This window comes from Phalacrocorax carbo, chromosome 3, assembly GCF_963921805.1.
Source record: "Phalacrocorax carbo chromosome 3, bPhaCar2.1, whole genome shotgun sequence".
NCBI classification, from domain to species: Eukaryota; Metazoa; Chordata; class Aves; order Suliformes; family Phalacrocoracidae; genus Phalacrocorax; species Phalacrocorax carbo.
Window position 1 is genome coordinate 43129793 of NC_087515.1, and position 25535 is coordinate 43155327.

Sequence of the window (25535 nt, forward strand, 5' to 3'; positions counted from 1 at the left end):
GGGTTGAGTTGCTGGCTAAACCACAACACCCAGCCTTCTATTTCTTCATCTCTCTTATCTTCAGTGCCACTTGTTTGTAGAGCTGTATGCATAGCAGTGGTTTACCCTGTGGTCCATTAAATTGTCTAATTGTGCTAACAAATTGTTAACCTTTGCCTGCTAAATAAATACTTGCTCAAAAGTCCATGTTCCTTAAGCAGGGATAAAACTGGTCTAACATTAAGCCTGCCAATTTAAGAACTGTGTGGTACTTAGAGTTCATTATTGTTTCAAAGAGTCCTTTAGCCTGTCTTGATTTTTATCTACAAGTATACTTTCTTGAACTTTTCTATATCTTGAAGGATAAATGCCTTCATTGAACAAGAAGTGCAGAGAAGGCTCCAGAATATTCATCATAAAGCTGAGGATAATGGTGCTAGCCTGTCCTGGTCTACAGAAAGTTTAAAGGTGAGCAGAGATAGGTGGGAAATCCTGACCTTCAATGCATCATGTGTAACCACTGATTTAGTTTTGTTCAAGAATTTTCATGTTTTCTGGTGTTTACTTAACTTCAGTTTACCAAAATAGTAAATCAGAGATATCAGTTTTAGATTTTGCTTGTCCTTTTTTCGCCAGGGGAGGTTTAGACTGGATATTAGGAAATATTACTTCACTGAAAGAGTTGTCAGGGATTGGAACAGGCTGCCCAGGTAAGTGGTTGAATCACCATCCCTGGAGGTATTTAAAAGATGTTTGGATGTAGTGCTTGAGGACATGGTTTAGTGGTGAACTGGCAGTGTTAGGTTTATGGTTGGACTTGATGATCTTAAAGGTATTTTCCAACCTATACGATTCTTTTCTCTACTTTGTGTGGTTTATGTTGGTGTTGTTGTTGTTGTTTTTTTTTAAGAGTATGTAAATGGCAATAGGAAGCTTGCAGATAAAATAAAAATCTTTATTTTATGTCTGTAAAATACGATGATAAAATTTTGTCCAGAAGAACAGTAATTGTTTACATTTGCAAACAAATGCTTGTTTAAAAACCTGTGATCTTTGTCCAAAGACTGGATTGATTGACTTCTAAACCAGTGGTTTAATAAATACCAATAAGAAAATAGTTATTTTTGGTTATTAAAAAGAATGTATCTTCCTATAAATACTTTTAAATGAACTTATAAAGAAAGGCACTCTCTTTAATAACAGCTTTTACCTTTTTTGTTCTTAGGATAATGAGAGGCTTAATAATGGCACAGTTCAACGCAAGCTGAAGTATGAGGTAGGTCATAATTTGTCAGAATGAAACAGTTGTCTTAAATTATGGCATGCTCTGTAATTAAATTTCTTAATGTTTAGGTGCATAATTAGAACTTTGAATTCACAGCAAGATTAATGGCTAGTTGAGACAGTGGGAATTAAAGTGATTTCTTCAGATTGGGCATAGCTTTTTCCTTATTTGAAAGGTGTGGTGTCATCGTGGATGCTTCTTCCTTGTTTTGTCATGATTCTTTATTTGGAATAGTATCCCTTTCCTGAGTTTTTTTTAGAGGATAAAAGCATTTAATGAGAAGACGTTATCTGAAATCAGAATACTTCACAGTTTTGACTCACAATGAACTTGCTACTGTAAAGGTGTCTATAATATTAGCAAGTAGCATCGGGCCAATTTGCCTATGTCACAAAGGATTCATACATGTATATTTAAAATGAGGCTCAGACCCTTCGACTGTACTTGGTTGCCTAGCCTTCTCTTGAAGTGACTTGGTGACTAAATACTAAACACCTTTAGGGATTTAAGCCTCAATAGTAGGAGGGCTGCAACAGCTCCAATCTGGACTTTTTTTGGACTTCTACACTGTTATTTTTAAACTATGTTGGACAACTTATGCTATCTTGGATAGTATAGGATTATTTCATTGTGCATGTATGGAAAATAAAAAGGTTTTATAAACTTCTGCATCGCACTTTTGAGTTTCCTGTGGTTTTCAAGTAAAGCAAATATCAACCAAGTGAAATGGATACTGTACAAAGGAAAAGCAGTGGTGGGCTGGGAAGATTAACCATTCCTGAATCAGACCTCAATCACTTCTGTTGGATTTTCTCTCTCTAATTTTGAGAGATTGTACCAATTTTGAATGATTGTACAAACCTAATCAAATCAATCCTCAGTTTAAGAAATGTTCAAATCAGAAAGCTTTATAAAGACATTTCTGTTTTCTTCTTTTGAAATATTTAACAGAGTAGTCAACAGTGGCAGCCACATTATGGTTTTCCATTTATGTCTAAAGATAGCACTTGTCCTTCTGAGTTGTGCGGAGAAAATGCAGGAGTAAAAGACCATAAGAGACAGAAGGAATATACAGAGATGTGGGATTTTTTTTTTTTCCCCAGTTCTGGAAGAATCTCCTCCCCTCTTACATCAGAGAAGGCATTCAAGAATGAAAGGATAATTCAGAACAGGAGAGCTTTGTTTGTCGTTGTGACATTGAAAGTAGTTTAATTAACTTCAAAAGTATTAATACTTTAGAGTAAGAATGTTCCTTATCAGAATGTTTTATCTACTTCTTTACAAAGTCATGACTTAAATAACATGGCTTATTCACTCTGCAAGGTTGAAAATGTCAATCATTTTGACAAAGAAGTGATGACTTCTCAGGATTGTGACAGCTCAAGAACTGAATCTAATTGTTCCCACTTGAAACAGCTGTCTCCTGTAGAATCCTTAATGTGTGCTAATGGGCAGGCTGGCTTTAACAGCATATTGTGCTGCCTTTTTTCTCTGTCTAATATACATTCTGAAATAATAACTTGTAAAGAAAACGGCCTATTTAAAACAGTACACCCCACAATTGAGGACCAGTCTAGTAATTCTCAGCTTCCCACACAACAAGCCTCTGATTTGATTTATTTTAAGTCAATAGCTTCTGGTTTTGATGTGAGACCAGAACACACGGTTTGGGATATCTTTTCAGTAAGCTTTCCTTCCATTGCAAAAATACCAGTAGTCAGCTGCTAAACAGTACAGTGGTTTCTAAACAAATTACGAAGTTGGGAAGTTTGTGTGACACAAGTGAGATGTGCACAAGCAGTATCATTAGTACAAAATCTGCCATTTATAAGAAACTTGCAAGTAAATGTATTCTTCAAGACAGATGTGAATCAAGACGTGTCCCACTCTACCGATGGCACTAAAGTTTGTACTGAAAATGTCATTCAGCATGAATCCTGTGTGCGAGATGCTATCATGATGTGTGTAAGCACAGAAATATCCAACACCTGTGTGAGAAAGCCCTCTGAAGGATTTGCATACCCTTGCAAAAACAAACAGCTGGAAAACAGTCTTGCATTAAGACAGAAATTTGTGCATTTTCCTGATGTCTTTTCGAAGCTTCAGGTCTGTTCTCTGGAAAAAATGCTGGAATTTTTGACCTCTGCCTTACCTCAAATTTGTACTGGAATGGAGGAGTTAGAGTGTATATTGGCTCACTGTTGGCAGTTGTAAAACACCTGATCCAGAACCTGGTTGCTTGCTTTTATTCAGCTCCATTCTGTATGTTGTTTCGTCCGTTGAACAAGATGCCTGCCAGAGTTCCTTGGCAATGTTTTATGGGGTTCCCATTGTCTCGATAAAGGAGATTTGAGTTGGCTTTGCTGGACAGTGTATTAGACTTCTGTGTTCTGCTGAAGATGGTTTATTCACAATATATACCTATAACAAACACTTCACTCAAAGGATTTGCCATGACATAATGAGAGTTTTGATTTCTGCAGTGAATGATGCTGTTCGTTTAAATCACCAGCTCTTGAAAGATTATTTGATGCAGATTTCACTTGACTGGATGTCAGAAGTAAATGACTTAGTTTTTCCAAATGGAGTAAGATTGTCCTGTAAATTCAGAACTGTATTAGCTGATCTGGTTTACTTATTCTGTGAAAATATGGGAAATATTAAACTTTTATTAGGTGACATTAATGTACTGCTGTATGCCACAGTGAAAATAGACACTGCTAAGCAGACTGTGTATAGATCTCCAGTTCTTAAAACTACTCATATAGGTCTCTTAAGGGAAAAGAATGTCTTTTACGCTGCATCTAACTGTTTGGATGCTTCATGCCAGCGATCACAATTTGACAGCCTTCAGTTGTACAGTTTGAATGATAGCCGATGTATAGTTTTGCCAGACAAAGAGAACTTCACAAAAATTGAGCTTGTGTTTTCTAAGAGCAAGGTTGGATCAGACTCAGGAATTAGTTTTTCTAAATACCGTGGAAAAGAAATAAATACTCAACTGACAGTCATCCCATCAATTCTTAAAAGCGGTTTGCATATCCCTTTGGAAATCTGGAAATTAACATTCAGTTCAAGTGAAGAAGCCATTTGGCTAATTATGCATCTGACTAGGTGTTGAAATCCAAATACATTTAGATACATTCAAAATAAGAGGTTAATGAATATTGATAAAACCTTCCCTCCCCCCCCCCCCCCAATCTTTTATCAATAGGCAAAAGAATCCTTCGAGCCTATAAGGGAATACCATAGAGTGTGTATACACATCTTAGCAAAAATCGATATTACTTGAGTGCTTACTTTTTGTGGGTCTCTAAGATGCTGTACATAAATCTCCTTGGGAAAGTGAGGAAATGGAATGTTTCTATGTTATACAGTAGGTGGATCAAAACTATAATTACAGCTGTGTCTTCTGATTTCCATTTTGGCTGTTGTTTCTGGCTCCTCCATCTCCTATGTCTCTTCATTAAGGTCTTCTCTATTCCTCCTGGATTGCCTTTTCCTTAATCTTTCTGTGTATCTTTTTTTTTTCATTCTTCTCATCTTTTGCATGCCCTTGATCTCAATATTTCAAAACGTCTCTAATATTTTTGTTGCCTGAACTGGAAGTTGTGTTTAGGTTTCTATGGCACATTCAATGTATGCTCTTAATACTGAGGATGTTTATAGCTTTTATACTGACAATTTTGGGAAGAATAGCATTGACAATTCTATTCTGCTTGGGAGTTTTGCATTAAGGATTATTGCACTCTTAGGTTAAAGTTCGTCACCAAGTGCAAAAGGAGTTGTGCTTGGCTTATTCTAAGTGTGTTGGCTGAGTTGCCAGGAATTGATGGGGTCTTTCTTCCCTTGGGTTTGCACCCTTTGCCTAGAGCCAAAAGAGTGTAGGCTATGTGGAAGCAGTGAAACAGAACAAGAAAAATGCAGAGAACACCCAATGCTCTTTTTGGATTTCCCTCTCCCCTTCTTTTCTTTCAGGGAAGGAATGCATGGCTTCTAAGTTATGCCTGTTTATTTTTTTCCAAATAGTTAACTTGCACTTCCCTGAAATAGAAGAAGTCTTTGTATTCCCTTGATGTGAGTGTTTAAGGAAAATGTGACGTGAAAATCAACTTAAAGGGTGTAAACAGATGTTGGCTGTGCTTTAAATAGCATGTCGACCTTTGGTCGTGATACTATACCAGTGGTAAGACAAACGTTTTGGGGTGTATCATCTGAGTACATGTTTCTCATGCTGTTAAATGGATAGTTAGCAACTGGGTGTACTGCCTGATGGATGGAATAAGTTTATCCCTAGAGTTTTCTGCATGTAATGTGCCCCTTTTTCTGCTTGCTTTCTAATGGGGTTGGTGATATTGTGACATTGCATCTCGTACAGTCTCTGTAATATTACATTCCAAGAAATAATGGAACTATTCAACATTAGTAAAAGATTTACATTAGTCGAGGCTTGACTTCAGCTTAGTACAAGGTTATTCTTTACCTGTTACCACTGTCAGATGTTCAAATAGTATATAAGCTGTGTCTCCCATCTTTTTTTTCTTCCCTTGTAAAGGGAGTGGAATACCTTTTGAATCCTGTTGCTTGAATGTGCCATCTGCCTTGTTTGAGGAATATGGTCCTTGGCAGAAAAAACAGTGGTATCTAATCTGAAATTCTAAATTCTGTAAGCATATTGCCAGTAGAGGTGAAATCTTCTAGAGTTAGACTTCAGTCTCTCTACTAGTATAAGAACACTTCCTGTTTGTTCTTACCATATAAAAAGACAAGATAATGTAATTCACGTGGGATTTAAAAAGAAATAACTTGCATTGGATGGAGAAGCTGTGTCTGGAAGGATGAATGCTGGTTTGGATAGAGAGTTACGGCTTTCTTTATCACAACAAAACTTACTACTACCTTAAGGAAATCCAAAGATGAGCAAAATGGGTTGCATTATTTTGAGGTATGGTTTTTGTTTTTTAAAAAATACACAACACAAATACACATACACAAATATCTCACAGAACATGGAGCAGACAGAGTAGTTATGAGTTCAGTGTAACCTCATGTCAGTCCAGTTCGAGTGGCTCCCTCGTTGACATCACCAAGGCATTTATTCTAAGCCTTGATAAAAGTTAACATTGAGTGGCACTATCTGGGTGGACTTTCTTAATCACAGCTGTTAAATGACAGCAATTTCTGCAAATAATTTCTTTTCAGATTATACCGTGAAGTTAAATGTTTGTGCATGTTGTGTTCCAGGTAACATGGTCTTCCTCTTTTGCATTTGTTTTCAAATCTAACTTGATGAATATTCTGCACTTCTATGAAAAAACAACTTCACAACAATATCTTTTATTCTACTGTAAATGAAACATAACATAATGGTTGATATTTATGACTGTCAAAGGATTATTTAATGTATTAGGGTGTGGTTTTCTCAGTATTTTGTCTTTGAGATTTTGTTCTCTGACTATTAGCTGTTTGTAATAATTTACTGACAGTCATTTTCAGAGAACTGTATGTTGACAGAGGTGGCTTTAAGAGTGACTCTGTAGTTTTATTGTTGTTTTAAAACAGATGATACTGTCAAAGCAATGAACTCCTCTTTCCCCCAAGGAAAGAACTGCTTGCATTTCTATGCTGCAGAAATGAGTTTTAGCTGAAAAGCCAGTAACTTGGGGAGAAGTGAAAGAACAGCAAAATGGAGAGGAGAAAATATTTGTTGCATAAACGAAAGTCACTAAAAGTATTTTTCCATTCCAATGCAAACTTTTTTTTGTATTTTCCCTAAAAAAGAGTTTGTGCAAAACACCTAGATAAAGTCAGTTAATTAGAACTAAAAGTCACTTTCTTTGTATTTTCTTTTTCACTACTCTTCACGCTAAAGTTAAGGGAAATTACTTTGGCATTTATAATTGACTATTAATGATGTAACAGCATCTCCTTCTCGATAGCTAGGTGAGGATGCCAAAAAGCTGTCTGTAACAATCAGCATTCAGAGAGGTGTTTACAAAAGTTTCAAACTTTTCTCCAGCTCCTACACGGTATCGTGTACTGAGAGTCACCAGGAGTTGCTACAAAGAGACCAAGTGTCAGTGAGCAGAAGTGTGAGACACGTTCACATGTGGCAATAGTGTTGGTCAAGACTGAAGAATTTTGGCCAAGCAACACGTGTTGTGGTAGTTGCTAAGGGATTGAAAATGAATGTTGAGAATACAGGATCTATGTAATTGATGGATAGCATCATAAATACAAATATATAACATGGTCATAACTTTAAAGTGGTAGCTTTCCAATCTTTTTTGTTATTAACTTATACTTGTTATGGTGCTGTTATTTTTTAAGTACAAGTTCATTAAGCTTTTCAGACCAAATACATTCAATTGAGCAAGTAGAGGACTTCCTAGAAGGCAGTTTCTGTACTTGTTCACTGTGAATGCTTATGCTACTTTTGGAGATGCTCACTACAAAGCATTAATCTTTTCAGCTGCAGAAGTATTTTATTTTTGACATAACTTGAGTTACAGATTCCATCTGGCTGTTAGTCAGAGGAGTGTGCCCTCATGACTTTTTTGTCAAGACCATGAAAATTTCTCATAGTTTTTTTGTTAATTAGATATGATTTAAAGAAAAAAAGTAGGAAACTGTTCTGACAGTGGATTACTATGTTATCTATATCTTATTTAATTATAAAATGAGTTTGGATTTAAAAGTCTAAGATCTAGGCAATTTCTGAATTGCCTCGATCCTGTGCAGCTTTGCATGCTATTGTAAATAAGTTTGTTATAAAGATAAACACATACAAAAAATATGACTGGCTGTGAAGGCTTGATGTATTTTATTTCATATTTATGGCATTCATATTTACTTTTTTCACAGAGGGTTAATACAGTGTCATCTGCTTTCCCTTGTTTTTGATATCTAAGCTGTAAACATGCCTTTCCAAAGAATAAGCAATATTTTTGAAGACTTTTCACCTCCATTTTTTCATGCATAACAAAATGCTACGTCTTGCTTGTAAAAGGAAATCCACTTTGTTTTCAAGTAATTCCTTCATTTTTTTGAAAAAAAATTCTGCCTCCTCCATGCTGTCTTTCCCTGCTTTTCCAGCCAAGAACATTTTCTCATTTTTAGCAAAGTTCTTTTCTTTTTTTCCTCATGTAGTCATTTTGGTTTTCCTTTGTTCTCCCTATTTGATACGCACATGAAAGCGGATGGTCTGTCGTTCTCTGGGAGCAAATCCAGATGACCTAAAGGACCCAATTAAAATTAGTATTCCACGCTATGTCCTGTGTGGGCAGGGAAAGGATGAACACTATGAGTTTGAAATAAAGGTAAGTGCTTTTCAGTTGCTTCTCCTTAATGCTTGGGTTCTCTGTACACACGTTGCTGTTGCTTTCATTTGTACACAATAGCACAAAGAAGCAGTAATAATAGAAAACACTTTTTGTTTAAAACCAAATAGTTCCTAGTTTATTCTGGCCAGCTATCTGTGACAGCATCACAGTTAGCAAAGATGGAAATGGCAACTCAAAACGCACCTGAGAATCTGCAGATTCCAGAAATCACCTTACTAACCCCAATGAAATGTAGTTTTTGTTTCCACTAACTGCAGTTTTTGGTTCTGTCTCTTTCCATTGTCTTAAGTGGCCCCAGTACTGCTAAATAACAGAGGCTGTGAGAAGGCATGCACAGTACAGGACACTGTAAAGACAGGTATTTTCCAAGTGGATCAATTGTACACAGAAGGCTCATGGTCAGACTCTTCGGGTGAGCAGTTCCAGATCCAATGTCAAATAATTCAGTTGAAGATGTTGCAGAGATGAGGATTAAATGCATATTGGTTATAGGAAAGACCTTTATTGAGATGCAAGTGTCAGGTATAGAAAATATTAGACCTGAAATATTTACCTATAATAATAAAAACATAATTAAAGTATTTTGCACATAGCTTTGCACTTTGAATTTCCTGGGGCCAGCGAAAGCCCAGAGCCAGGGAGATACTGAGAGAAGAGTAAATGCATACAAAACTTGCCCAAGGAATGTTCTAGCCACCAGCTATTTTCAGCACACAGGATTTACTGAATAGGGTAACCGTTAGTGAAGGTAAATACAGTAAAAAAGTATTTTCTCTTTAGTGAGTTGGTGGGTTTCTTTTCCAAATATTCTCCCTTCATCCCTAAAACCCATGTAAACATCCACCTTGGGATGAAGAGGCAGTTAAGGAGTATGTGCAGGAGGACTTGGACTTATCTGGAAGGAAATGTAATAGAAGAAAAATGTTGGAAGGGGGTGGAATTTGTAACCAGGAAAGAACAGGGTGCTCTGGCTAAGAGCAGTGTATGTGGAATGGCTATTCTCTTCTGCTGTACTTGCCAGAACCGTCTTTTCTTTCTCTTATGCCATTTCTAGGCTGCCTCTGAAAGAAACTGCTGCTTAAATAACTGGTTTGATGAAGTTCAAAGCAAAGAAGTGGATGACATGGGGTAGGGAATGGGCTGTCACTTTAATAATCATATTCCACTGCTTCAACGTCCTTAGAGCACTAAATATTTCTGTTGAAGTTCCTATGGACCTTAGGTTGGCAGTCTTTGGGATATTTCGTATAGTCACATTGATCAACTGTTTATGCTTTTTTTCCTTTGCTTCCAGGACTCTGTATGTCCCAGTGGGCTGCTTTTGCTGTGGTCAGGATTTGGCTCCAAGCTACAATCCACAGTCTTTCCACAAACTTCTGTTTTAAACCTTTCCCCTGCAGAGTTTCCAGCTCTACTTTGATCTGTATTAATCTTCAGCTGCTGTTACTTTTATTTTTTGGGAAATTAGAATATGTGGTGATTTTTTTTTTTCCTTAGAAAGCAGGAACGTAGGAAGACAGGGCAGGGAGGAGAGAATGTGTACCTGTTTATTTCATCCCTTCTTGATGGGTCAGGATAAAATGTCAGTTGCTGAAATAATTCCTTATTTCAGCTTTACTTCCGTCAAGTTTATTTTCAGTTGTACTCATATCAGAATATGTGTCAGTCTCGAAATGGCTGGGGTGTTGCTAATTTCATTTCCTTTGCTAGTTCCCAAATAAGCTTTTTTCACCAAGGTTCCTCTTGCTCTTGGGAAAATGGGTAGCTGGCCTACGAGCATGTAACCGCATTTTGAACTCTGACAAAGGGACAAAGGATCACTGAGTTTAATTGTAAGACAGTCCCCAAGCCTTTGAATCCTAGGTGTCTCAGAATTATTTTCTTCAACACATGTTTCTGGTAACTGTGTTTGTAGTTAAATCCTGGCATAGTGCTGTATAGAGGAACAAATATAATAAATTCCTATATGTAACAAATATAGTAATTTATTCTTGTGACATGCAATAGTAAAGATTCCTTTTATATGCCAAAAGAGTGAGAGTTCCACTTTTCTTGGCAGCATCATGGTTGGTTCATAACTCTTTCAACTCTAACATATGCAGAAATACTTTTATTTGTGCAGATTCAGCATCTTGTCCACCTAGACATATAAAACCTTTGGGAATGGGCCAGCAAGATGGCCTGTCCACTCAGGTTCATCACTGGATACAGATCCTACTTTAAGATGTTGAGTGACTCCATGAGAACCCGTTGGAGAGAGTTCAAAATAGAAACAAAACCATACTTGATTAGAATTAAGCTAGAACCTCTTCTTTTGCAGCAAGAGATCTCATGGAGCTGTTTGTGCTGGTCTGCTATTATGTATTCAGTACAAATAGATACATTTCCAAAAAATCTCCATTTGGGCGATGGTTCTATTTTTTGTCTTTAGAGACATGATGAAACAGGTAGTAACTTAATCAGGTCTAAACATATTTACGTTAGAGCTGAATTAGAGTACCAGAAAACTATTATTGTATCCTGTTCCTTTCATGCTGTTGTGATGTGCAGAATATTCAGACAAGGCTGTGCTAGAAACAACAGCATATCAGAAGAGCTTTTGCATTGAGAAGACTCTAGGCATCTGTTACATACTGCCTGTGGTTGCAGACAGTACCTATGGATAGCAGAAGGAGCAGTGAGGCAGCAGTGAAGGGGGGACTCCAGCTCACACCAAGACACGCAGGGTCCCCTGAGAGTAGGTGATGGAAGCAAAGCCTGGAATTAAGCACAGCCCTGCAAGGGATCCTCTGCTAGGAGGGAAGGTTGTAGATGAACCTTCTCATTTTCATTCAGCTTTTCCTAGTTGTTCTGACCTCTCATTTTATTCGATATTGTTCGATATTCTTTCAAAACTGGCTTTTTCTTGAGTTTCAAAGACTTTCAGTCATCTCTGAGTTAACTATCACTCTCTACAACTACCTGCAAGAAGGTTGTAGCGAGGTGGGTGTTGGTCTCTTCTCCCAAATGACTAGTGATGGGATGAGAGGAAATGGCCTCAAGCTGCACCAGGGGAAGTTTAGATTGGATATGGGGAAAAATTTCTTTACTGAAAGAGTAGTCAGGCATTGGGACACGCTGCCCAGAGAGGTGGTGGAGTCAGCATCCCTGGGGGTATTTAAAAGACATGTAGACATGGCGCTTGAGGGCATGGTTTAGGAGACATGGTGGTGTTGGGCTGGCGGTTGCACTTGATGATCCTAGAGGTCTTAGACTATATAGTAAACAGAGTATACTCTTACAGAGTATATAGTCTGTCATACAGCTTTTTTTTAAATGAGGGAAAAGAATCCCAGCCCCAACTGGCTGGATCAGCTGTAGGGGTAAAAGGCCGTGTTCTGGAAATGCTATTGCTATGCCAGGTGTGCTGTTATTCTCCTGTTTATATGAGTAGTTTGATCCTAGTAACATTATTGTTGAACTTTGGGGCTGGTTAAGATTTTGTTTAGCTTCAAAATTAATTTTCCAATAATCTCAGCAGTATGGGAAGGAGGGAGTGACTTGATGGCATCTTGCTTCAACAGGGAAAACTTTCAGTAACAACAGTAAAATTTTGCAATGCATTACCTGCTAGTCTCATTGCAAAAATTAGGAAAGCAAACAAAAAGGATGATAGGGACCAAGTCAGGTCAAGCCAAGCCACCAGAGAATGCTCTACAGAAAATCCTTCGGTTCTTAGGCAGCAGAGATATATGGTTTTGCTATTTTCTTTCCTGTCCACCTCCAGCAAGTTTTTACTGAACTTTGTAGAAGAAAGCTAATAAATAATGGGCTGCAGGCAATTTGATCTGGCTAAGTTTGGTACCACCCTATCACCTAGATAGCTGTCAGATGCACAGCCAGCAATGTCATTGGCAAGCTGACATACATGCTCTTCCCCAGGCTGTGTGGCTGGAAGAGTCCTGGATGCTTTGTGCTAGGTTGCTCCCTTAAGGGCACGCTTCTGTGAAAACCCATGGGGAAAAAGAGATCACTTTTGAATTAACGTCATCATGTACAAAGGAAATTACAATAGAAAAATTTCACGAGTCAGAAATATTGAAATACAGAACTAAAGGAAAAAGACAGAAATTAGTAATATCAATATGTTATGACTGTCCATTGCACTGTAATGTTCACTTGAATGTTTAAATCACAAAGCCCTTTACTTTTATTCAGAACAAAATGGTTAATTGGTTAATCAACATCAGTGTAGCATACATATTCCTAAATACTTTTTTTGTTAAACCTGCCTATGTATGTTAAATCCATTCACCTGATTTGTAAAGTTTGAGACGCTGTTAACAATATATTGAGGGAGGGCAATTGCTTGAGTTTTTTTTCATGAGGGAATATAGTCCATCATGCAGATGTCTAGTAGCCATCAAGCTTATTTGTGACTTGAAAGATGAGTTTTATCAGAAATAACGAATTTGCATTGTGGAGATACACTGGAAGAACCTGTCTTAACATTTATGAAAAATATTGAGAAGGCCAATTTTATTTACTTAACATTTTTTAGTTAAAAATAGAGGTAAAAATAGAAAAAAGAAAAAAAAAACACAAAACCAACCCCAAACCCAAAACCTGGTTCCTGATGTCATAAGACACACAATAATTTTGGTTTCCAAAACAGTTTCACCCAGTTTCCCTGTTCTGTGTACAGCAGCAAAGGCAGCAGGGATGGAGAAAGGTGGACCAGTTTGTTGCAAGGATGGAGTAGCAGTTGTCAATGACAGTGCTTGGATGCTGGTTTCCTCTGGTTTATTGCTCTGGTTTCTTTTTCTCCTACTTGGTTATTGTGCTCCATCACAACTTACTTTACCTCTGTAACTTTCTGATACACTCAGTAGTGAGGGAACTTTAAGGTTAAAAAGCTTGTGTCTTCATGAAATGCATTTTATGAAAATGCTTATTTTTGATCTTCATGCTTAAAACCATAGCAAGGCAGAGGTAATATCACATATTAGGCCTGTTAGATTTAAAAAAAGCAACAAGTCTTTTCAGGTTTAGGCATTGCCAGTTGGCTTTCTCCAGCTCTGCTAGTTGGTGTAGAAAAATGCCCACTCTCTGTGCAACATTGTGCTACAGAAAGGTATTGCTGTAAAATCAAAGGCTTCCAGTCACAGCACTTACCAAATTTCTTTCATATCATCTAATTTAAGACAGTGAAAAATTTTTGTTGGTTTCTCAGTTTCAGTAAGAATTTTGTGAGTAACTAATGTAAGGTTGTATTGCCCTCCCTCTTTGCTCCTGTTGCTATGCGCTTTATTCACAGGAGTAATTCTGCTGATTTAAATGAAAATTCCTGCATAAAAGGGGTGTTCATCAACATATGGATGACACAGGCACAGATTGTTTTAAAGGAATATCTTCTACTGAAAGCTCGCATATATAATTTTTATGCTACAAATTAGAATCCCATTCTGCATGGTAATGAACTCCGTGTGTCTGGGAAACATGTATTTGTTTGTGTATCTGTCTATACATACATGTGTGGGTATATGAGAATATATACATTTCAATGAATGTATAGAGAGGCTATGCTATGCATGTACTGGGAGTTAGTCCTTCACTGATGGAACATCCACTGATTGCAACGCTCTGAGCTGCATAGCTGCGCCAAGGTATGATTGGAGATGTTTTAATGTGTTTACAGCCTTGTCAAACCACTCCGGAATAAGGAATAAATGCATTCCATTTTTTTGCTTTGCAATCAGTGCTCCTTATTAAATACAATTCTGTCACTGTAGTGAAAGAAAAATTAAATAAAGCTATAAAAGCTTACGAATTTAAGGGAACTAAGAATTGCCTGTTTTAATCTCATAACCTTGTATACTGCTTGGTTTTTAGTGTTATATATTGTGTGGCTTTATTTCTGTTTCTTCTTTTGATATTGTCTGATACAGATAACAGTCCTGGATGAGACATGGACAGTATTCAGGCGGTACAGTCGTTTTCGGGAAATGCATAAGACTTTAAAACTGAAGTACCCAGAGGTGAGTTTTGGTAAAACTTCTGTTATAGAAAACGGTGGAGGGTAGAGACTTGAAAATAAGGGTTTTTTTGAAATATGTTTACTCAAAACCAATATTCTTCTCAGCTGTATGATTCTAGTAAGACTGGCAAACTTAAATCTCCGAGTCCGGGAGGTGCAGGGTGGATTGTTGCATGCTGTTGCTACCGTGAAACTGCAACTCCATGTATTGCCTCTAGCCATTAATTCCCTTCACTGCTGACTGGCAGCGTTCCCTGGAGGTTGCTGTTTTGTTCACTGCAAGATACTTGCAGTCAGATCATGTCATCCTGATAACTCCTCATTTAAAAGAAGACCACTGTTCTACAGATACTGTTTTGTCATAGTGGCTTTCAGGTTTCTGCAAAATGGAAAATTGAACCTTCTGACCACCTCAGAGGAATTGGGCATTCAGGATATGAGAAGCTGTGCCTGACAGCTTTAGTTCATTGGAGTGAGCATTTGTAGAACTACAGTTCTTGGTTTCTACATCAGGTTTATAATTATTATCATTTTTGTTTCCTTTCTACTTATTCCCTTGGATATTAGAAGACAGAAATCATTCAAACAATCAAAGTGATCCTGATTTGAGAGTTAGCACAAGTAAAGAAGCCTGGGCCATATATTCATAGGCAATATATTAAAAAACATTAATTTATTCAAGAAGGTGAGAGATGCAAGAGTGTGCAAATGCTTTCTTGCTCTTCGTTGATGTATTCTATAAGCTAAAAACCAATTGAGCATGGAAAGACCTTGAGTTTTAAAGAGCAAAATATGTAGATCTGTGTTTTGTGGAGGTTCTGGGACTTAAGACCCATTCCAAAGCAGTATGAATACCAGAAATTGAAGCTGCCACACACCAAATATCTAACAAAAAGCCTAAAAAAAAAGAGAGAAAAGAGTAAATCAGGTCATCTTTTCTGATTGTCAGAAAATTTTAAGAGGTAAAAATTAATTTTGAATGGAAAATTGAAATGCTCTCTTTTCACAAATACTTTAAAAATATTACTTGTGAATGAACAGCAGTATCATATTTTTGATTTGAATGAATTGCCATTTTGTCTCAGATATTAGAGTTATAGTCTGTTGACAATAGTATCTTAATTGCATCTAAGTGTTGAAAAAGCAGCTAGGTAGTCATTCAGTTGAAACAGAAAAGGGCCACCTGAATCCCTCTGCAGGCTGGTCTTCCTCATTTAGGAAATGCGTTTGGCCTTTTTCAGAGGCTGTTATTGGTCCTGACAGTACAATTCAATTTGGCTTGTACAATTACATCAGAGGGAGAGCAACATCTTTGTAGTACATAATAATCAGGTTCAGGAGGAACATGATGTTCTTAAAGCCATTATTAAAATGTCCTGTGTGCTGCAGCATATTAATGTAACTTTTTTGCAACAAGCATTTGTGACTCTCTGTACAAATTTGGGCTTTTCTGGTGTTACGGGTGGGAGGGGTGGGTTTTGTTGTTTTTTTTTTTGTTTGGTTGTTTTGAAGAACCATTAGAACATAGGAGTGGTATTACTAGGTTGAAATGAAGTCCAGCATCCAAGAGCATACAACGGAGAAAAAAATCCCAGCCTCTAGAGCAAAGGTACTTTCTTCATCTTGGAGTCTTCCCAGGTGAAGTTGTTTTTATTGTAATTAATAGCTCGTGATTAATATTTTTCCTGTGGATTTTATCTGTATTTTCTGTTCTTTACACCACTCACTTTATAGGTATCTTATAGGCAATTTTCTTTCGCTGCCTTTTTTGTTGTTTGGGTTTTTTTTTAGCTTCTTCCCTCTGCAGTCATGTTTGCAAGGTTGATATATTGTGTAGTTTAATGTGCCGTTTTGTTTCATATTGACATTCTGTGTTGCCATATGTCTGTGTCGTAGTTAAACTTACTGAGATTCACATCTAGTACGTCAACGGAATTATTGGTTTAATTACGCAGATGAATAAATTTCTAATTTCCACATAGGAAATGCATTATAGTATGTTTTATTAAGTTATCTGTTCCCTTCTCAAAACTTTTTGTGAATTGGGGCAAATACCAAGTTTGTCAGTTCAGTTTTCCCTAAAATATTGTCGTGGTTCAGCCTCAGCTGGCAACTGAACACCACGCAGCCGCTTGCTCACCCCTCCCCACCCCTGTGGGATGGGGAAGAGAATCGGACGAGCAAAAGCACTTGTGGGTTGAGATAAGCACAGTTTAATGATTACAATAAAATGATGATGATAAATGATTATGATAATAATGACAATAATTTTAATATAATAAAAGGGAAAAGGAAGGAAAGGGAAAACAGGAAAAAAAACCCGCAGAAACACGAACGATACAACCGCTCACCACCCGCCGACCGATGCTGCCCGTCCCCGAGCCGCGATTGCTCCCTCCCTCCCCTGGCCAGCCCCTCCCAGGTAGCATACTGGGCATGACGTTACATGATATGGAATATCCCTTTGGTCAGTTTGAATCCGCTCTCTTAGCTGTGCCCCCTCCCCTCCCAGCTTCTTGTGCACTCAGCAGAGCATGGGAGGCTAGACATGTCCTTGACTAGTATAAGCGCTACCCAGCAACAGCCTAAACATCTCTGTGTTATCTCAATAGGTTTTTTTTTTCCATGCTAATTTCAAAGCACAGCACTATACCAGCTAGAGTGAAGAAAATTAACTCTATCCCAGCTGAAACCATGACAAATATGATATTCTTTGGATAAGCGTAGTAATGTGTTTTGGCTTCTAATATAATTTAAAGAAATGTTTAGTCATATTACTTCCTGAAACAATCGACGTATAGCTTTAGTACTGTCTTCTTCCAGCCTTTATCAAGCCTCCACTTCACAACATCCTTCAATAAATTATCAGTGAGGTTCAAGTACGTGTATCTTTGCTAAATAGAAAACACATTAAAGGTCAGAGGAAGTGATACAAGCATTTGATCATGTCAGCTACTGCTTTTAAATAGGTGCTGTCACTTAAGTACTTGTTTTGGAAACCCTTGCAGCACTGATGTTGTCCTCTCTGTTCTACATAGTACAGGCTGTTGTGTTGTGTCCACTCCTGCTTTGAGACTTAGGGTACCACAAGGAAATGGCAAGTCTGTGGGCAGAAGAAACCTAGCTAATAAGCAGTTGGTTTCTTCTCCTTGTCAGCATTTCTGCAAACTACTGTGTCCTTATTTATCAGAGGGGAAGAGCCCATTGTGATCTATGAAACACATAATAGTGTGCGCTGCAGTAAAGATTTGATGTTTGTTTTCTTTGAAGGAATTTCATTATCAATGTTACATATGTGAATGATCGATGGCTTCCCATATTTTTTATCTTTATTTAAAATACCCTTAATTTATGGTAATTTTGGATTAATTTTGCAACATGAGTAGGATTTCAGTTTGGTGACTTGAAAATCATCTGTCTGCTTCTGCTCACCTGTCATTGACCTGATTTGGGATTCACCATGATGCTTAAATGCATTTTAATACAAAAGTTGGCAAAGTTGTGTCCTTAGTTACTGTATATTCATCCAAAGAAACTCGGGTCTTTAAAAGCAATGTTATCAGAATCCATCGGAGTTGAATTTTATTTTGCATAGTTCACCTTCCAACTCTAAATTAATATTTATAATGAACAGCGAAAATACTGTAGACGTGTTTAATATATGAGTGTCCTGCCTTTAGAAGTGAACTTCACAGCTCATTAGTTGCTCAGCTCTGAGTTACTACATCAGTATTTTAATAATTGGCCGATCTTGCATTTTGTGTTGCTACCACTGAATTACCAAATGAGTATTGACAAACTGATTTATTGGGAAGGTTTAAAAAAAAAGTATCATTTTCAGAAGCAGAAACTGTCTGTCTTCCAGTCTTACAATATGCCATATATTTTATATACCTGCACATTTCTTCTAATGTAATTAAGTGGCTGCTGACAACTGGATATCTAACTGAAATGTCACATGCAAATTTTGAAAGACTGAAGCAGCTGTGGCAGGGTGAGATTGTGCCAGAGGCAGATAAGTACCAGCATTTTAAGTGTCTTTTTTTTCTTTCTAATGTCTGTATGATTTTAATTTTCCCAACTTCAGCTTTCTTACGCTGATAGATTGTTAATGACTCTCGTATTATTTTTGGAATTTTAATTAAGACCATACTTGGCTTTCAGTTGCAGTAGTCTGTAATGAAGGTACTTTTTTGTTTGTCATTAGTCAGAAATGGGAGCCAATGGGCTCTTCAATAAGGAAGTGAAAACTTTCAAAGTAAGATTGTCTTTTTTTTTTTCTCCTTCATCTTTTCCTATCAGTTCATGCTTTTGAAATATTACCAGGGTGCTGGTTTCTGCAGAAAACCTTCCCTTCTTGATCCCCATCTTGCTGTGAGAGAAAACTCGCTTTTCCATCTCTGTTAGTTCAGCAAGTTTGAGTGATGCATTGTTGTGATGGCCAGTGCTCTCCTCTTCTTGCCACTTCCTTGTCTCTTCCCTCTTTCAAAAGAGAACAGAAGAACAGTTGTCTATTTGTCTTTCCCTACCAGAATCCAAAGTTTATGAAGTCCCTCATCCATGTGGATGTCCTTAATTCCTACTTGCATCCAGGTATCTGGGCCAGGTTTTGTGGGGCTTTCACTGTAGGCTCTACTTATGGAGTTGCCTGTCAATCTTCTTGAAATCTCTTTCCATCTGTGTAAAAAATCTCTACATAGTGTTAAGGGAAGCACTTACTATTGAGGCATTTTTATTACTAATAGACTTAAAATATTAGTAGATCCATAGAGAGCTGCCAAAGAGAAGGTCAAAGGTATGCTTGCACTTATAGATTCGTTAATGGAGATAAGGGCATATGTGTGTAGGCAAGATTTCTGCAGGAGTGCTAAAGCTATCAATTTCTAATAATATGTGTATTTGTGTTTGATATATGGGTTCTGTATATAAATATATATTTTTATCTTTCACAGTCTAAAGCACAAAAGGACTGTTTATAATTATTGAAGAATTTTAGGTCATAATTGAGCCAGCTTCCCCTTCCGCTGGTCTGGTTTTTGTCATTGTACATGTCTGAATGGATGCATAATACCCATATCTGAAACAGCAGGAACGTCTATGTAAACTTGAGCCTTCAAGCCAAAGTTACCCAGTGATCTGCCTCTACCCCACCTGCTATTCCCACTGTGGAAGGGAGTAGCGTGCACAATATATTGCAGTACACATCGATATCATGAATCTTGCAGGTTAGGATTAGAGGCTATTGCTTGGATGACAGGGTTTTTCAGGTACATGAAGTATTGGACAGTAAAGATTGTATTTTATAACTGTTAGGAAATAACGCTGTCTGGTTTCTTTTTTTTGTGTGTCATGTTCTGGAGGAAAGACTCTCATCGGCAGTGTTGATGAGAGTCATATATTCCTTCTAATTTCTGAAGATAATATCCTCTGCTTATCAGAAATCTTTGTTTGACAGAGTATCATTCTGTTTGAGGGAACTCAAGGCTTTGTCATGTGTTAACAGGCTGCTCTTTGCTTCACATACCTGCAAGAATGCATGAAACTCAGGGCAGAAAGTCTCTCTCAAGTCTTTCAGAAATAGTATGTGAATGCTTTTGAATATATATTGAATTCAGAACAATTGTTGCAGGTTTATTTTAAAAAAAAAAAATTCAGATTTTTTCCAAACTCAAAGTAGTCTGTCTGTCTCTTTTTTTTACTGGAAGTGTTCTGTATCTCAGAGAGGAGTTAAAAGAAATGTATCTTAGGGAGGCCAGTTCCCATTCCATCCATCCATACTGCCCGCAACCACCAAACTTTTATATCTTAATAGCAAACATATTTATCAGACAGCAGATCCTTTCTTAATTTCTTTTTAGACTTTTTTCTAGTACCACTTATTGTTTAGGAGTAATTCAGCTCTGTAATGATGAATGAAGAGGCATAAACTGCTCATTTAACTACCACTGACTAATCTTGCTGTCCTTTCCTTTTGCCTCCATACTCCTCTTGGGTGACTGCCAGGGAAGGATCTCTGTTTTCTCTTTAAGTGGTCCATACATCTGGTGCACTTTATAAGTAATACGTGGAAGAAATCTTCAACACAAAATGCTGATATGGATAATGCTGAAGGGATGACTTAGTGGTGAAGCATGAACTTTGGGAGAGAGCATCCTTGGATTCGGGAAGAGATTCTTCACAGGATCGCTGTCAGAAATGCAATTTTTTACTAACTTCTGAGGCATGGTTGGTGTGGGTTTAGGGATTTTTATCCCTTCCCTCCACCCCCACCTGGATAGTTTCAAGGATAATTAGGCAATATCTATGTATTTATGTAATTATTAAACATTTTTAAAAGTCTTATCAGAAATGCGGAGTTCTCCCTCCTGAGGAACAATACAAATAGTGAAATTAAACCAGGAGTAGAGTGCTAAAGCGGCAGACTTAAGCAGAGCATTTAGGGCAGCATTTTGGCTGGGATCTGGGCTGTCTGGCTGCTCGGATTCTGGTTTGTAACTGTGCAGCTGTAGTGTTTCATTAAATATAAAATTTGTGTTCATCTCCTGGGATTACTTTGAAGGGGAAAAGGATGAGGAAGCAATAACTTTGAGGTACTTGGCTTGCAGGGCTGGCAAGCCAGTTGCCATGTAACTAGTGAGCTCCTGGAGCTAAGGAGCTGCTTTGGCAGCAGAAGTTGAAAGCTTGTTGCATCAGGGCTGGCCAGCCTGACGCTCTGCTGGTTTTACCATTGGATTTTCTCATTTACTGGCATCAGTAACTATATTTAATTAATGTATAAGATATTTAGGGAGTATGCTCACACAGAATGCAGCGTTCTGGATGTTTGGATGCTTCTAACGTTCAGTTGTAAGTAGTGTGAAGCACAATAGCTGTAAATAACTGTAACTAAAAATGTTTAAGACAGTATTTAAAATGAGTTTGTTCTGAAACCTCCAGTGCTTACCCTCAAGTCTTGATACTGCGGTGACCAAAGTCCTAATCTGTTCACAAGTTCAGTGATTGGCGAGATTGATGTTTAGAAACTCTTGAAACCAAGAAGCAATTTATCTCACGGGTTACATGGATGAAAGAGAGCAGGGTGTAGCATATAGGAGTGAACATGATGGTACAAATCTTCCTACAAATGCTATTTCATTATTTTATCACAGAATCACAGGTTGGAAGGGACCTCAGGGTTCATCTTGTCCAACCTTTCTAGGAAAAGTGCAGTCTAGACAAGATGGCCCAGCATTTAGAATGCTTAAGTTTGTCTGTATATGGACTCTTAATTCAAGTTCTTTTTAGCCTCTAGGAACTCCGTGGCCCTTAGTGAGCATAGTCTAAACAATATTTTAAAATTTATTTCCGTATTTGAAAATTTGATCCAGTGAAGAAAAAAGTTTGATGTATTCTGCCTGGACTGGAAGAGTGTTTCTCGATTAACTAGCAAATTTGGATTTATTTGTATTTCTTTTAGATAATCATGAATATGTACTGTAGTTTTGTTTTTATATAATGGAAAAACATACTAGGAGTAACAACTTTAGTATGACAACCTTAGAACAAACACCAAGAATGCATAAACAGTCTAAAAGCTTTTTTACCAGAAACTGTACATTTGGGCAAAGATTAAAATAAAATTTATTTGCAACATTGATGTGCTTGTAAATAGTAAATGCCATGATGTGTATTAAAATAATACCTCTGGGAGACTTGTAAGTATATAGAATAGCATTTAGAAAATAGTATTTGAAATATAAATCCTAAACTAAAGGCAGACCTTAATTTTTGCTTTCTAACCTGGAACAATGTTAGCCTTAGTAATGTATGTTTCCATAAATATTGAAAGAAAAATATAGTAATTTTTAGAATCCATATCTGTGTGTAAACCTTATAATACAAGTATGTGATTATAGCCTTCACCTTTATTCAGTACAAAATATAGTAATTGTGGTATAGATAATTTTGACATTCATATTCTTGTCACCTATAACAGCCAGGAAGTACACACAGAGGAAGCATATTTTGTCACATATGTGTTTCCAGCTCCTATTCCTAATTATATTTTATTCAGAGCATTCTGAAAGCCTGTAGGTTTCTATACATAGTACTTCTATATCAGCTTTAGTTTGCCATTAGCTACAGAAGTGATTTAAGAGGTAGACCCCTAAATGCTTCATCTGGCCTTTCCTTCTGCAGCATGAGACTTTTGGCTGCTGATATTTTTAAAAGAAATTTTAGGACTCTGCTCAGTACATCAGTCTACAAATGAACAGGAGAATTTGTTCCCATAAGTAATGTGTGGAAAACATCACTGCTAAACATATCATGTAGCTCAGTGCAAGTTTGATTATAAGGAAGTGTGTTTATTCCACATGGTCCCTCTGAATTCATACTTGCTAACCAGGACTGGAGCATCTGAGACATAGCAAACCCCCTGGCGTATTTGCTTCCAGCATAATACTTAATTCCCAATCTATTTGTAGTGGGAAGATGTATTCAGTGTGTGAATTTCATATACTAAAACTGAATCTGAATGTGTAAGAGGATTGTGAAAGCCCGGCTTTGGGATTAATTTGTGATGGTTGTTGTTTTGTGGACTAGATTTGTGCAGTAAAGTTTTCTTGGTTTGGTACGGGCAATTCTGCAGAAATACAGTTTCTTTCTTCCTTCCTTGTACTTCTTCCCTCCTATGTTTTGGTCAATAGTGAGACCTGTTTTATTTTTGGTCTGTCCTGAGCAGCTAATGAAACCTGTGAGTTTCCAAATTGTTCTCTGGGAAAATACCATTAGCTTTATAGGTCTTCTGACAAATTCAGCACGAGACAAGATTAACTTGCAGGCAGACATCAAATGCCAGGTTTCATTGATTGCGCTGTGCAAAAGTCTTGCACATTAGTAAGGTAGAAATTGAAAAAAGAATCATTTGGAGTGGGGTGAGTTCTTAATTTCATAATTCATTAATCATTTGACAGAATAATTGCTTTGATTATTTGATAATCGGATTTTCAAGGCTCCACTCAATTATCTATTGAATTTGCATGTTATCAAAATATTCATGTTGCTTTATTGGTAAAATATTTTCAGATGGATAACAGCTCTCTGCAAGAGTGGAATGCCTCTGAGAAGAAAAATTCCTGGACAATGTGACTTGAAGTTTAGGTGATTGCTGGGATTCAGCTGTTTCTTAGCTGCTTCTGACTATCTGAAGGCTTGAGGAATGCCTTAGGCTGCAACCCTGTGTCTTCATTTTCTTCCTGCTTGGTGAAAGGCAGAGGGGAAGATTGGAGTTTTAGTTGTTTCATTCTTTTTTTAATGATTGCCTTGCTTTGGAGGACTTTAAGACTTGTGCTCCATTAATCATTAGCTGTTATTGACAGCCTCGATCTCTTCCAAGGGTTTTGTGAAGAACAGCTTGTTCTCACTGCGCTGGTCAGGGATATGCTGCTAGATTAAGTAGAGTTTTCAAGTAGAATCCTTTGGTTTCAGTTGATTTAGGACACAATGACTGAGATATATCTCTAGTTTTTGTGGAAATACTCAGGTTAATTTTGAACAAACAGTGTAGATAGTAACAAAGACTCTAGTTCCAGCTGTGCTGCCTGTTGGTTCTTCCCCCCACCTACCCTCCCCCCCCCTTACGTATGTAGATGGTATTGCTGAAAAACTGCACAAGGGAATCTGTTAAGGTAAACTTCATTCACTGCCTAATCTGGAGGATTATACCAAGTTTTTGACCTTCATGTGGCAGCTTTTGAGCAGGATATTATTACAGGGTTGCCCTACTCTGTTCATTTGGAACCACTGGGAGAATGAATAGGAAAATACAGGTTGCAGATTTTGCAGTTCAGTAAGAATATTTAGCTGTTGATTTTGGCATTTATGTATTGGGCAAAAGAGTGACTACTTATCTAAACAGGATTGAGATATAGGTGGCTTAACTGATGGAGGCCTCATTCAGGTAAGACTGACATCTGCAAGAAAGAAAAGCTCATGAAAAACAGTTTTCTGCCTCTCTATTTGACAACAGTTGTTGGGGCAAAAAGGTGAAATTGAAGCACAGTTCCTTGTCTCTGTAGGCCCCATTTGTGCTCACTGTAAAGAGATCAGTGCCTTCACATGGCATTTCAGAGTATCTGAGGCAAGTCTCCTGCCCTGATCATCCCACTGGAGGATCCTACACAGCTGCCAGGGACTGTTGCACAAGGGAAGATAAGCCAGAAGCTGAAGGTTGCTGCACCACAGCTTGCAGAGGGTACTTCAGTGGCCAGGGCACAGTCCAGCATTACCTGAGCAGGGCCAGGACGGTGAGAGTAACTGCTCCAGTGGACAGCCAGGGATCAGCTGTCAAGGTGAGGTGTCAAGTCAGGTCCAGGGTCCATCCAAGAGAGGCCAATTACTAGTGAAACATTGGGAGCCACTATTTGTAATTTCAGCGTTCTCTTGTAAATATTCCCCTTTTCAATATAAGTAAGGTTGGTTAAATGATGAATTTGCTTTAAAAAAAAAACAAACCTCAAAACAAAAAAAAAAACCACCAAAACCAACCTTATGATTAGCATTGTTACAATCTGTAAGAGACACTTTTTATCTAAGGGTCTTTTATAAATATTAGTTTATCATGTTCCTGCTAATGAGCTTTCAGATTCAATAGGTGAAAATAATATTATGTTTCTTAATTAAAAATGGGTTGGCATTAGAAGAAAGGAAGAAAACAAATTTCTCGGACCTGTGTAGCTGATAGAATCTCATTTAGAAACTACACTAAAAGCATTCAGTTTTGTATTCACAGTGAGATCTTCCTGTAAGTCTCTCAGAATATTTTCTTGACTACTGTAAAGTAAATACATTTTAAAAAAATCTGGAAGGATCTTTTACCATCTCCCTCTGCAACACAAAGCATATAGGAGGCTCCGTCTTACAAGAGAGAATC

General features: G+C 37.5%; 1 protein-coding gene across 3 annotated transcripts in view; it reads left to right on the forward strand.

Moving 5' to 3' along the window:
* KIF16B (kinesin family member 16B) overlaps positions 1-25535 on the forward strand; it is a 220564-nt gene that overhangs the window by 85937 nt on the left and 109092 nt on the right. For 2 of the 3 annotated variants that reach the window (XM_064446736.1, XM_064446734.1), the window contains exons 21-24: positions 342-447; positions 1205-1255; positions 8461-8583; positions 14535-14624. In XM_064446736.1, coding sequence (XP_064302806.1) covers positions 342-447; positions 1205-1255; positions 8461-8583; positions 14535-14624 — 370 coding nt within the window. Of the gene's footprint in view, positions 1-341; positions 448-1204; positions 1256-8460; positions 8584-14534; positions 14625-16166; positions 16262-25535 lie in introns of all 3 variants that reach the window. The other variant, XM_064446735.1, reaches the window with a different exon arrangement.